This window comes from Sturnus vulgaris, chromosome 13, assembly GCF_052056855.1.
Source record: "Sturnus vulgaris isolate bStuVul1 chromosome 13, bStuVul1.hap1, whole genome shotgun sequence".
Classification (NCBI taxonomy): Eukaryota; Metazoa; Chordata; class Aves; order Passeriformes; family Sturnidae; genus Sturnus; species Sturnus vulgaris.
This window is the reverse complement of record NC_142255.1, coordinates 11,069,318-11,083,641: the sequence shown is the minus strand read 5'-3', so window position 1 is coordinate 11,083,641 and position 14,324 is coordinate 11,069,318. Positions and strand designations below refer to the sequence as shown.

At 42.9% G+C, this 14,324-nt stretch overlaps 1 protein-coding gene across 1 annotated transcript; it reads left to right on the top strand.

Annotated features, from left to right (window-relative positions):
- Positions 1-372: 372 nt before the first annotated feature.
- On the top strand, positions 373-14,321 carry FSD2 (fibronectin type III and SPRY domain containing 2). Its single transcript, XM_014887718.2, has 12 exons — positions 373-1,154; positions 1,233-1,328; positions 2,393-2,626; positions 3,854-3,876; positions 4,811-4,932; positions 5,948-6,103; positions 6,913-7,047; positions 7,779-7,932; positions 8,323-8,456; positions 10,056-10,188; positions 12,261-12,437; positions 13,131-14,321. Exons 1-12 carry the CDS (start codon positions 396-398, stop codon positions 13,381-13,383), a joined length of 2,376 nt encoding a protein of 791 aa, XP_014743204.2. The 5' UTR covers positions 373-395; the 3' UTR covers positions 13,384-14,321.
- The last annotated feature ends 3 nt before the right edge of the window (positions 14,322-14,324 follow it).

Sequence of the window (14,324 nt, the reverse complement as noted above, 5' to 3'; positions counted from 1 at the left end):
CTGAAGCACAGTCACAGTGTTTGTCTGAGGACAGGACTACTCTACAGTTGGGAAATCAGGCATCAGGGTCACAGATGAGGTACTCACAAAAGAGGATGCACAGTAGAGACAGTTCTCTGAGCTCTCTGAGCTCTCTGAGCATTGCACTGAGGTGAGAAGAAAACAAGATTCCTGTGGCTTCCCTTCAGAAGCTTCACTCATAGAGCAAAGCTACTGACTTTTGTCTTTCCCATGTCTACCTCCAGGGCCTGAGCAGTCCTCAGCCAAATCTATTCTATCTATATACTTTTAAGCAAGAAAAACTCAATCCTGATATCTAAGTATGTAGCTAAAGATCCTTCTTGTCTTTTACAAGCTTGAGACTCATCATCTCAAAAGCCTCCCCGAGGACACCAATGTCATCCAGATCTGGCAGCACGAGAGGCTATGAGACTAGCAGCCAGTCACAGGATCATTCAGCTTCCCCACCAGTCCCAGAGTCTAGTGACCCTGAGACTGAAGGTTTGGTATTTTATCACATGGATCTTTATGGATCAAAGGAGAGGTTTGATATCTTTCCTGAAGAGCTCTCTGGTCGAGGAGACAGATCTCTGGGGGATACAAGGGAATCTACATTGAGTAGTGAAAAAGTTCAGCGCCCACAAGAAGTTGGCTATGACTTGGAAAAGGAGGTTGCAGAGTTGGCTAAGATGTATGGACTTGATGAGGATAGAGAAAAAGAGCTTGAGCTTCTTGGAGGACATCTGGAGAAGGTGGAGAGCAGATGGCCACCTGCTCGCACAGAAAAAGCAGGATCACAAGGCTCCATATATAACACATCAAAAAGCAGCCCTTCAGTGAAAGATCCAAATCAGAGCACAAAGCAACAAGGACTTCCTGATGAGGTTTCTCAAGGTGAAAATCAGAGCAAAGCCAGAGCAGATGATGAGGCTGAGAGCAACATATGGTCCAGAGGGGGGCTAAGCAGTGGCGGCATGTCAGAGGAATGGAACAGTCAGGCTGTCAGTGAGGAGGAGGAAGAGGAGGAAGAGGAAGAAGCAGCAGATGTTTTTTGTTCTACCTGCAAGATACCAATCCGAGCTTTTGACAAACTATTTGGTGAACACAAGGATCACGAGGTTGCTCAGCTCCCCAGTGCCCTGGAAAGTGAAAAGGTGAGAGTAACACAGGTGTACTGGGTGCCTCTAAAACAGTCTTCAGACATAGTAAGAATCACACTGGGTATTTTATAGGAGGAGATCCATAAAAACATGTGCAGGTTGGAGGAACAGATTGCTCAGATGGAAAATGTTGCCAGCCATTTGGAGGAAATCTTCATCACTGTAGAGGTAAGGCATTTTCACTTGGGCTAAATTTATGGTAAGGGGGTTAAACAGTTCTGACAGTCATACTGACATTCATACTGTTCAGTTGCTAATGAGGTGAGTACTTACAGTAACAGAGTCCAGAGTTATCTTGCGGTTTGTCTGGACTGAAGTACTCAGGAAAACTCATCCTAAAGATTTTTTAAGTGGGCTAGTAAAACCACACTTATAATATGCACAGAAATTTGCATTCAGAAATAAAGTGACCCCCACGCAGATCATGTTAGTTTTAAATGGCCAAAGAGCTGTGATCTAACTAGTCCATCCAGAGTTCAGCGCTTGTGCTCCCTCAGCTTCATTCACAGAAGTCTCAGATCCAGGCAAATCCTTGGACCAGCTGCTTCAAGCCGATGACTTCAAGAGTTGTGCTCCCACTCGGCTGCTGTCAGCTTGGCCCCAGGGGAAGGAGGTCAGCTGCCAGCAAGTTCAAACTGAAGCAATAACTCAAGGCACTACAGTCTTTTCTCTGCTGCATGTGGCACAGGAGGACATCGGTGCCTGAACAGTGGGCAGCTGCTGGCAGTAAAGACTTGCCTGCTCCTTAAATCTTACTTCCTAATGCTTTCTCCAGCTGTGAGTGAGGATACCAGCATTAGCTGCCCAGCTCCCTCAGCACAAATCCATGGATCCCACTGAGTTGCCATGGTTTCTATCATGGAAGGATGAGCTCGACTGCGTTGGTAGAAATGCTTGTGAGATTATGGCTAGGATATATCCTAGTTGTGCTCCCTGGGTTTAGGTTGCCTTACATCATTCCTGTTGAAATTTCTGTTGCTGTCATATCTGGAACAAAATCCAACACTTTTGTGCTTCGGTGGGTGTGAATGATCAGAGTAAACCCCTAAAAATGCACGTAAGTCAAATTACAGCTTCTGTGTACTGGTACTGTGTCCTAGTTTTGGGAATTAAATCATGACATGTTACCTCTGTAGTAGGGAGAAGTTTAGGCAAACCAGAGTAAGATTTTCCTCTGCATGACCTGTGGATCAGGCTTGATGCCAAGGTACAAACCCTCAAATACCTTGCAGGAAAATTTTGGGAGGCAGGAACAGAACTTTGAGGTGCATTACAACGATGCAGTGCAAGTGCTTGCACAGAAGTATGAAGAGCAGCTGGAAGCACTGGGAGAAGAGAAGAGGCAGAAGCTGGAAGCTCTGTATGAGCAGCTGGTCAGTTGTGGGAAACATCTTGACACCTGCAAGGAGCTGACAGATGAAACCCAGGAGCTTTTCCTGGAGAATGACAAAGCTGAATTTATGAAGGTAAAGAGCTTTAACTGTCAAAGTGCTTTTTGCTGCTTGCAAGTAGTCTCCATCTGAGAAGTCCTAAGCAGCCTTTATTGCTAGGGAGAATTTGGGATGCTCAGTCTATGGTGCTGTCACTGCTCTAAGTGCTTGGCATGGTGGTTTTGACTTAGTAGGGCAACACAATGCAGGCAAGATGCAGAAGCAGAAGTTTGTAATTTGGATGCTCATTGATTTGTGAGTCACTGGGGTTCAGAGAGAAGATATCTTGCTGAAGTGCTTATCTGGGGAAACTCTGGAAGCACTTACTGTTCCTTGCCTTGTGCAGGCTCAGCTCTCTTGCTCTATTCCGGGCTCACAGCAGGCAGGCTGATGTAATCACTTAGGAAGATGTTTCCTTTTTTTGCTCATTTTGGAGGAAAGTTCAGCTGAAATACGTCAAGAGTTCCTGCAAAGTGATGGATGAAATCCCACTCTTGAGGTGGTGTCAAGAAGGTGTTTTTCTTTGGCAGGTAGAAAAATAATTGGAAAAAAATCAGAATTTTCACTGATGGTGAGTGATTTCTCTCACAGCTCAGGTTACCTTGTGACTAAGGTGGGTGGGAGCATTTCTATAGCACAGTGACAGTAACTTCTGAATTGGACAACAAATCTCATAACATCTCCAGTGCACTCCAGTTGCTCAGTTTGCTGTGACTCCAACCTGCTGAGTTTTTCACATGAGCTGACTTTCCCCATTCCTCTGCATCTCTGAAATAAACTTATTTTCTCCTTAGCCTGTAAACAGTTTTACATTGTCCCTAAGAATTCATCAAGAAATGAATGTTGGTCATGAGTTCTCAGCTGCTTAGGTTTCTCCTGGGACTGTACCTCTGTCTTCCAGTTACATACACTGCTCAGACTCCCTCCAGCACAGAGCATTTCACTGAGTTCTTTTGCCCAGCTGATTTTGGTTTCTGTTGGTGAGGGATCTGTTGGCACTTCAGACAGCCAAGGGAGGAATCAGTCTAAAGTCTAGGTGGGCAGACACTGATGACTACATGATATTGCTCATTATCTTACTGTAAATTCAGCCAAGATCTGTCCATTTGAATAGAAAGGGCTGCCTTTTATCTCAGAGTTGGATGAGAGCAAATTACTTCAAGGGCTGCATTTGGGGCAATTTATGTAAGACAGATGAACAGCATGATGTAGTCTGACTATGAACTTTTCTACCTCTAACACTCTCTCTTTTTTTTCCAACAGGCAGCAGTAACCATGGTTGACAGGTAGTATCACACTCTGGGATTTTGTGTCACATTTCTTCCTGCTAATTGGACAGGTTATTGGAGATGCTTGCGCGTTCTGGACTTTGTTCAGGCACACAAATGTTGTCTAAGCCACCAGAGCTATTGAAATATTTAGAATTTTTTGTTTTAAAGTGCATCAGAAAAAGTTGCTCTAAGAAACTTAACAATCAACACTTGTTTGTATCCAATTTCAAGAAATCCAAAAGGAGAGTTAGAGCCTGAATAAATTAGTGTTTTCAGTTTAGTCATAAGGAACTAATTTCACTGAGGAACAGGATTGTTACAGCTCTTGAAAGAAACACTCTGGATCTAAATGAGACTAAAACTGAGCTCCCTAAATATACTGTAACAGGCTTATTTATGCATTAATATGGTGGGCTAGAAAGTCAAGCTGGGGGAGCTCAAAACAAATACTGAAAAATCTTGGACCAATTAGAAGAAGTCTTAGGGCGCACTAAATCATATGCAAAAAAACCCTCTTAATTGACTGTTATTGTTCATGAAAACACAGAGAAAGGATATTCTTTTTTTTCAAATTTACAACACCTAGAGCCACGAGGTCATGAATTAGCAATAGTGTAGATTCAAAATAATGAAAGTTATGGAGCTAACAGGGTACCTCACTCCCTGCTCGGTGTGCACAGGCAGCTCCTGCAGGAGCAGGGCACACAAGGGTGGTCCTCAGCCCCAGCAGCAGCCAGCTCTCTTTGTCATCTTGCAGCACTGATGGCCACGTATCTCCAAGCTATAGGCATGAGGAGACTGAGCTTGTACAGCTATGAAAACGGTGTTTTAAGGAAAGAGATGTTAATTTGGAGTCTGCTGTTCTTCTTCTCTTATAAATAGGCATCACAGATATCTCCAACACTATGGTACTTCCAATTAGATATTATTTTTTCCCCTACAATTACAGGCTGGAAGAATTCTTAAAGAAAGAAGTGGATTTAGAGCTTTCAACCCTGCCAGACTTTGAAGAGAGAGTCATAGATGTCTCTGAAGTTGAACAACTAATGAACTCCATTAATACTATTCCAGGTACTCTCTCCCTAACTGATCATTATTTCACACCTATTTACATTTGAGTAAGGACATGTATTAAACATTACTTCTTTAAAAGGAGATCTGCAAAAGCAGAATTTAGTTCTCCCTAGTTTTCCTTAGTTTTTTTTTTTTTTTTTAATTTACCTGTATATACAGACACACTGGAAGATATTTTTGGATTTTTTTTTCCATTTGTTTTCAATATAAAATGACCAAAATTACTGCTAAATTGTGACTTCCTCACTTTTGCTGAATGATTTCCTAGAAGACTCATGAAGATTACCCACTTTTATTGAGGGGTCAGACATGCTTAGTCGGTGATAACTTGTCTTACCTTGTAGTTGCTTGAGCAAAATAGAGAGGAACCCCAGACTGCTTTAAATAACTTACACAGCTTCTCTTGATAAACAGATTTCAGTGACTTATTCCTCTGATTTTTAGCAAGCATTTTCTCCCCATAATCCACAGGAAACAGCACTACATAAACGAATTTTGAATAACTAAAAAAACTCCTAAAATGATAAATATTTTCTGATGCATCACAAATGGTCAGAAAGAACATTATTCTTTTTTTACACTCAATACTGTGTTTTCTTAACATTAAAACAGTATTTGGTACTAGTTTGCTTGTGTTGATGCCCCCCTGCTCTACAGCTTTCCTCTGATGCCCAGGGTGGCTGGCAGCAGTGCTGGCGTGGCAGATGTTGGGCTCACTGGAGCAGCCCTCAGAGCAGGGGAGCTGGAGTTTACAGAGGAGGGGTAGGCTGAGACTACTTTATTTTGTTGTTTTGACTTTGATTTGAAGCAAGACTAGTCCTCACACACCAGTGACTTGATTATTATCTGCAACTGTTTTCAGAATCAGCTCCTTGACTTTTCTCCATGTGGGAGGAATGGAGGAATATGACCCTATTCAGTGCCAAGGCTTTTTGCAAATACCTTTGTGAGAAGAGAGGTACAACAAACCATGATTATACATTCAAAAACTGACCTGGTTTTCCATCTGCAGCTCCTTGTGCCCCTGTGATCAATCCCCAGGCTCCCAATGCAGCAACTGGCACTTCACTGAGAGTTTGCTGGGGCCTGTTCTCAGATGACACTGTGGAGTGCTACCAGCTGTGCTACAAACCAGTGAGCAACGAGAGGCACAGTGATGGGCAAGCAGGTAAGGGAGCTTGGGCTCAGTGGGACACCTCAGCCCTCCATTGGCAAAACCAGCTGATGCCAAAGTGCCTCTGCATGTCTTGTGCACTCTGTCTGCCACCAAAACTGTCATATCTGCCACCATCTGCTTTGTCCCTCTTCCCCTGCCACGTCTACCCTGCTGCCAGCTGCAGCAGGACCCCTCACAGGGGCAAAGACAGGACATGGCAGCAGCAGGGATAGCAGGAATGGGAAGGGGTCAGTGGATGGAGTCACAAGGATTTCTGGAGGGTGGGCACTGCATTAGAACGCATGAGCTGCATCCATAGCAGAGCACAGTATTTTTAAAGAGCAAATCATCACTTCCACTGAAATCCCCAGATGATTTTACAACTTATCTTAGTGCTAATAATAGGCTGTAATTCCCTAAGATCCACAGGCACACAAAGAACCACAGAACCAAAATGTCCCAGCCTTGTGACAAAGCTGCCTTTGCTAATCCTGCTCTTGTAGAACCTTCAAAAGTGGAAGCCAGTAGAGTGTCAGTGGCCAGTTGAGAAAGAAAAGCAGAAACTATCCAAATTTTATAAGATGAAGAATGAGAAATGAGCAGTAAAATAGCCTCAGCTCTTGTCCCATCTGATTTATGCTGCTTTAGAGGAAAGCATTGTGAAACTGCCTGACAGCTAATCAAAGGGTGTGGAGCAAAAGGAGCTGTCTTGAACTCAGCACCCAAAACAATGCACCCCAACTCCACTGTGTGATGCAGCTTTGGGGAAGAGTGGGCAACTGTGTAAAGGCACCGTAAATTCTTTGTTGTTGTCATTTCAGAGCATACACTAAAAGTCAAAGAAACATACTGCACCATTACTGACCTGTTGCCAAATACACAGTATGAATTTTGGGTCAGTGCTTTAAATGCCTCCGGTATCAGTCCACCAAGTGAAAGAGCAGTTTATGTAACAGGTAAGAATATTTTATTCATATGACTTTGTAACCTTCATAGTGAAATTCAAAATCATCTCTGAATTTTATGTCAGTAATGCTTTCTGGGCACTTTCTTTCTTCTGATGTAAGTCTACTGACTGCTTGGTAATTCCCTACTTTTATTTGGAGAGCCTATCATGCCAACTGTCCCTGTTTTAGAATGGAAGAGACAGAAGCAGAGAGACAAAATAACTTAATTTTAAATGCGAGCATGTAGACCAGCTGTGAATAAGGTTCAAGTTTCTTGGTTCTGCCAGATGAATCCCAGCTCTCCTTTTATTGGCCTATAGCTATTTTGTGGATTCACCTGATATGCTGGGTTTTTTTAACTGCAGTTCAGTCTAGGACGTTGTGTGAAATCCTGACATCAGATTGAGCAAGTCAGTGTAAGACCTTCGAGTGCTTGCTCCAGATGTCTTTGACATCTCAGAGCAGAGAGGCACCTTTATGACAAAGATAAGAACAGATAGAAAACAGTTGTGTAATCAGTCTTTATGTTACTTCTCTGTTTAATTATTTGGGACCTTTATAGTCTAAATGAAATCTTTAAATAGCACTGTTAATCACTCTACCTGCTGTTTATTGGGGAAGCAGAGTTCTTTATATAGGATTAGTAAACAACATTTTTCTATTTTTTTTGTCTTCAAACTATGTTGTTTGCAAACATCTTCAACCAACAGCTTAGAATTGTTCTTTTGCCTACTTTTTAGCTCCTTCACCACCTATCATAAAGAATAAAAAGATCCAAAGCTGTGAAAATGCAGTTCTGGTGTGCTGGGAATCCAGAGACATCAACCCTGTTGATTCCTACACGGTTGAATTGTCCAAGCTGACAGATGAAGAAAATGATGATATTATTACTGAGTGAGTTACTCTTCTATTGAGCCCATGACCTGTAGAGATGACATTTCAATCGTGTGGCATCAGATAGGACTAAGAAAGGACCTGTGACCTTCTGGCGAATTTACATTTACAAACAATCCTCTTAGTAAAATTGGTTGTAAAATGTAAATCAAAAATTACTATATGAGAATTATGGGTATGGGAAAAGAGCAGAAGCAAATGTAAAAATCTGCAGTCTGTCACAGACTCGCTCTTGCCCTGCTACTGACAACTGTACAAGGTAAAATGTTGATTGGTTACAAGACAAGTTGAAGTGTAATTTCTTCTTTGTTGCTCAGAAAAATAATTTCAAAGGCCTAGCTTTGTTTTCTACCCTACCATTTTCTATCATTATGGATTTGTCTTCTGTAGATCTATTGTTGGGATCCCTAACTGTGAAGTCCTAATTCACCTCCAGCCAACACAAAAGTATCACATCTGTGTCAGAGCCCACAACCTGGGTGGCTCCAGTGAAAGAAGTGACCCTGTCCTGATACACACCACAGGTACTGTACAGCTTGGAACAACTCCAGCAGCCTATCTGTAGTATCTATTGACTTAACAGAAAGATTCCTGCTGCTTTCAATGGCCTCTGGACCAGGTCTTAATCTCTTACATCTAATTACACACCTGGTAACCTTTTAGGAATTAAAAGACCAACTTCTTGTAACAATGAGTGCATTGCTTTAGCTCTGTAATTTGTATTATTGCTGTCTCGTACATTTGATACTTGGAAGTTACTAATTTCTAAACATTTTAAAAGACAGTGGCAACTCAACACCCATGTATATTGCCAGCCTGCAAAGTACTGAAACACCAATGAGGAAAGTTGTAGTGTGATTTTAGTTCAGAGATTACCATGTAATGAAGCTGCTGCTGGAAATTATGGCTGAGACAGCAATTTCTAGAGCCATTTAGCAGATATCAGTGCTCACCTTCATCACTGCTGCAATGACACTGCAACTTCACTGCTCATCTCAAATCTCCCCTGCTACTCATGGATGTGTTCAAACCTTATCTGTGTCTCTTCCACCCTTACCTTCTGTGAGACATTTGAAAATTGTATTTATTCAGCAAGATGACCACACAAAGTTATGTTTCAGTAAAAAACCTGTCTGCCACACAGCAGTGACACCACAGAAAAGAAATGCTTGTCCTTAAATCCCTGGAGAGGAAGACTCTCATTGTGTTACCACCACTTTTGTGTATTCCAACTGTTTAAATCAAACTCAATATTTGAAATTGCCCATTCTGTTTGCACAGCATGTGTTTGTTTTTAGCAGCACATGCCTGTAATTGCCCTGTCATTGTTTGTATTGTATTTGCAATGAAGTAACTTGCAGTTTGATTATAATGATTTCATTTGGGATTACCATGGGGAGATTTATCTTCTCGGAGTCTACATTAAGCGAACAGCTGATGCAAATTGATCTGTCGGCTGCAAGAACCCACCTCCAATACTGTGAATGGCCTTTGATCCTTTCTGGGGTGGATAAACAAACAACAGCTACAAACAGCAGCTGTGCCAATCGTGGCTGCTCCTCAGGCCCCAGGGCATCACACCTGCTCTGTGAAGTCCCTGCAGGAAGAAAGGCAGAAGCGCTTTTATCTTGGGCTGGACTTACCTCTCTGGGGGCTGCTCTGACAAGGGAGGTGCTGAAGCATGAGGGATCCTTTATCTACAAACTGTGCCCAGCATTTATGTGGATGAGTGAGGCCATGAAAAGTCCTTTAATACCCCTTTCTCATTTCAGTGATTAAAAACAGATTACTTGAAACCAGACAGTCCATTGCAGGAGGACCCTCATCTTTGAATAGCTACTTCTTGCACAATGTCTGCAGCTTTGAGCTCTAGTAGGGTTCAAAACCAGGCTAGGTCCCCTGCTTTTCACAAGGCTGAAACTAAACGGTGTTAAGCTGTAAAATTGCCATTTATTAGAAAAACTTTAAAAAGATGATCTTGTCCTCTGAATGTCAGCCACAGATTCTTTCTAGAGCATTGGTGAATATTTTTGTGGATCCAAACAATATTTCATCACAGCCTTGCTGCAATTGTAATGTTCTAAGGAGTTACTGGAGTTATCCTCAGGCATTTTCTCTTGCAGGCACCTGCTTCCACCTTAATGAGGACACAGCCCATCCTTTACTGGCAATTCTAGATGATGGATTTACCATTTCATGTGATGAACTGGAAAACCCAGAGTGTGATCTGCCTGTCTATGATAACAGCTTTACAAGGTAAACAGGGGCATTTCAATTTATTTGGTTCTTTTAACAGATGCCAGGAAATGTCTAATGGGGCTTTCAGCAGCTCTGATTAACTTTTTGAGTTGAAATCCTTCTCTCCAGCTGCTCTTTGGAACTTGAATATTAATGCAAGTTCTTAAATAGGATTACAGATGCAGCAGCCACAATTATGTACAAGCCTACTTACATGTCTGGCACACTGAGCTAAATTTGAACAGGTATATAGGTGCCATAACAAATGCTAAGGAAAGGAGAAGGATCTGAAAACTTACCTCTTGCTGAAAGATATAACTGATACTATTTGAAGCAACAGGTATTACTTTCAAAAAAGAATTAGGCCCTTTGCCATTGAAGTGAGAGACTAAACTTGCCAAAACACATATTTCCAGTCAAAACCACAGAAACACCATATAACCAGGACAGGCATCTGCAAATGCAAGATAATACAAATCTACACTTTATTCCCTCCATGGAAATGCAGTGCTACTAGAGGGCTTGGTAGAAAAGAGTTGGGAGACTGGTGATCCTTTTCATTAAAGCCATCATGGAAATCTTAAACGGGATTTCATCCCACTTCTATGGGATGCTTTTATGGTTCACATAAACAGCCAAAGCTGGCAGTAATCTCATTCAAAGGCTGAGGTTTTGGTCTCACTATGAACTTTCACAAATCTCCTTCAAATCAAGATACTGAAAAAAAAAAGCTCCCATGGCAAACTCTTCTTTCAACTCTACTTAAGTTTGCGTGGCTGATGTATTTCCTAGTTGCTTCTTCAGCACAGCTCAGGTGTGCCTTGGTAGCTTTGCAGCTCTCCTTAATATGGTCATGTTTTATTCACAGATGTTTACTCATCCATTTTGCATAATTCCTTTTCCTTCTCAAGCTGTAGCAACACAGCCCCTCTGAGTTCTGATTTCAGCAGCGTTTAAGTTGCTCCCAAGACATTTACATGCACTTGCAATGAACTGTACATTTGCTCTAAGCAAGTGCAGCTGCAGGGGCAGAGTAGAGCTATTGTGCTGTGCGTGCCCATCCTCACACAACAGACCCTCCAAATGATGACTGCAGCTCTCTCAGCATAGCCTAGAAGAGCTCAGTGTCTGCCAGCAACATCCTTTTCCTTTGTAACTTACAACTTTAGACACTACCATAGAAACATAAAAGTTGTGGGTGTTTGAAACCTGCTGTCCCCCTTGACAATGACAGCTAATACACCATGGATTTTTCCTGAGAAAAAGCTGAGGTGTAAGCTTACAGGACTCACGTTGCCCTCCTGAGTGTTTCAGAAGCATTTGGAGTGGGTTATTTTGCACAATTTTCTTTCTTTAGAACCTGTGTTTTTGCAGACTTCCATCTTCAAAGCACCCATTTCCTTTGACACCAAGACTCTGCCAGTAAATCAAGCTGAAGGGTCTCTCTGTAGTACATTGTCTTTGTCTCTACTACACATCTTTCAAAAGAATTATTTTCTGCATGGTTCCTATCATACATTTCATGGCCCAAGTACTCAGCATATTACAAGTTCTCCTACCGTGTTCAATTCTTCCTAATCTTTCCAAACACTGTAGACAGGTTCCCTCCTCCCCAGCTGCCCCAGGAACTTCATGCTGTTACAGTGCTCAGTTCCTAATGGTGAGTGACGTTCAGAACCCTGGGCTCTTTGGAAAGAAAATGCAAAATCTGTAGACTTTTTTCTCCTGCTATGCTGGGGCTCACCAGAGCACTCTCTTTTCTAACAAGCATTAACTTTCCCAGAAAACCCAGCCACTATGGGATGCTGTTCTCCATCTTCCTGGAAGTGCCCAGGGCACTCATTTGTACAAAGCTACCCACAAGTAAAAACAGGGCAGGTGTCACAAAGAAACCTGCAGGCTGGGTGTCAGCTCCTCAGCGTGGGGATTTCACTGGAGTCAAAAATCCACATTGCACTACTAAGGAGACAGAAGTGGCTTTTGTTTATTGCTATGTGATGTCCAGCTATATACATACCTGAACATATCTAAACACTGTAAAGAGCATTCTAGAGAGGCCCTGTCAAAACACATATTCCTGTCTCCCACAGATGTATTGCGATCCTGGGCAGTCTGATCCCATTTCCAGGAAAGCATTACTGGGAGGTGGAAGTTGAGGAAGATACAGAGTACAGAACTGGTGTGGCTTTTGAGAACACTCCAAGACATGGGCACCTGGGGGCAAATAACTCATCCTGGTGCATGAGGCACATCATCACACCCTCAAGGTAAGGGGTCTGACAGGAACATCTCTTGCACTTTCAGGCAGGGCAGCAGAGAAACCAGAAATTTTATATCAGCTGAGACCAGGCACTGGGGCCTCTGACATTCCACTGCTATCACTGTAAACTGGTCTTAAAAGGATACTGGAACACTTAAGCAAATCTCCCTGCTTTTTTAGGGTGTTTCAGAAGCATTTGGCACTGGTTATTTTGCCCAATTTCCTTGCTTCAAAACCTGTTTTTTGCAGATTTGCATCTTCAAAGCACCCAGTGCCGTTGATTCTGGGAGGATGCTAGTCAATCAAGCTGAAGGGTCTCTCTGCGGTACATTCTCATTGAAATGAGACGTTGTTACACTGAAACAAGCAGTTGCAGGAACAAATCTGAATAAAATCAGAGTTGCAGAATTTTGCTGTAAACATTACCAAAACCTCAGTAGGAAGACAGAGGGTAATAGATCTGTTTAATCCAGAAACTACATACCTAGCTAAACCCAGCTATACCAGTATGTCATACCTGCCTGCAGAAATGCCAGCTCCCCTCTTGCCTCAGCTGCACTGCTGGCTCTCCCCTGGACACTGGTGCATTAACATTATTGCCTTTGACTCTCATGAGCAACCTGGGCACCTCTGTGCACAAAATGCTTCCCTTTGAGAGCAGCCAGGGTACCTTCAGCTCTTTTGTTTTTCTTGCCTGCAGGCACAAGTATGAATTCCTGCACAGCGGGATGACACCCGACATCAGAATTACTATTCCCCCCAGAAGGATTGGCATCCTGCTGGACTATGAGAACTGCAGACTGTCATTTTTCAATGCAGATATTGGCCAGCATCTTCACACATTCAAGTCACGCTTCCAGCATTATGTCCATCCCTGCTTTGCACTGGAAACACCTGGTATCTTAAGGATACATACTGGAATTCCAACACCCCCATGGACTGCCCTGCCATAAACCTGTGTTCTGCAGCTACCACACCTGTATGTAATCCGCCCTGAGCAATGCACTCTTTCAACATTAACTGCTCCATCATACTCGCTATAAACCACCCGTTTCCCCCTAGCAAGAGCAAAGCAACCCTGATCCAAACCAGCTGCCAAGCCTCAGCCCTTAGGAGTTTACATCCTCTTGCTACAGATCTTAGCAAAAGGCCATTGTGATCACAAGATCTAACAGCATCCCAGAATTCTCGTTAGAAATGGATGCCATCCTTCTCACAGGTGATGCTGTCACCACACAGCAGTGGCAGCTGGATGACAGGTTCCCCCAATACTCACCTAAAGCCTAAGGAACTCCCCAGTTCCAAAGCAATCATTAATTCTACTCCTGAGTCTACTCAAGAGCTAAAAACTAGAAAAACAAAAATAGCAAACGGCATAATTCCCGTACAGCTGCTGGAGCTGAAAACACTCCAGCCATGAAGCTGATCTCCCAATCAAGTGTTCTTGTTGCTACATGAAGTCTGTGACACAAGATAATCAAATACACCTCCCGTGTGTGAGCTGTTAGTGCCTACATACCCAGTGAGGCTTTCTGGAATACCCAAGCCTGCACTCCAGTTTCAAATACAGGCCATTTTTACAGAATGCTAGTCATTCATTCACCCAGTGAAAAAAAGATGCAGGCTTTTTGCAGTGCTTGATTGTCCTAATAGAAAACCTAAAGCAACATTTTTAGCTGCTTCTTTTTAGCTATGCTCACCTCCACTTGGGTGTATCCTTCCTCCACACTCAGGAGATCTGCTTTCCCCCTCAGCACTGAAGAATTCCACTCCAATGCTCTGCCCTTGAAGCTCTGGGTGTCCAGTGAGGCTGGAAGGACTCTGGCCCAGCACACAGTTGAGACATCCTTGTTTGGGTTTCATTTCCAGACACCAATCAACACAGGCCCTGCCT

Bases quoted from the DNA above. Each gene is read 5' to 3' on its own strand.
- FSD2 (XM_014887718.2), top strand. From the start codon at position 396: ATGTCATCCAGATCTGGCAGCACGAGAGGCTATGAGACTAGCAGCCAG. The intron at 1,155-1,232 runs GTGAGAGTAACA...GGTATTTTATAG, and splicing joins GTGCCCTGGAAAGTGAAAAG to GAGGAGATCCATAAAAACAT. The intron at 1,329-2,392 runs GTAAGGCATTTT...AATACCTTGCAG, and splicing joins AAATCTTCATCACTGTAGAG to GAAAATTTTGGGAGGCAGGA.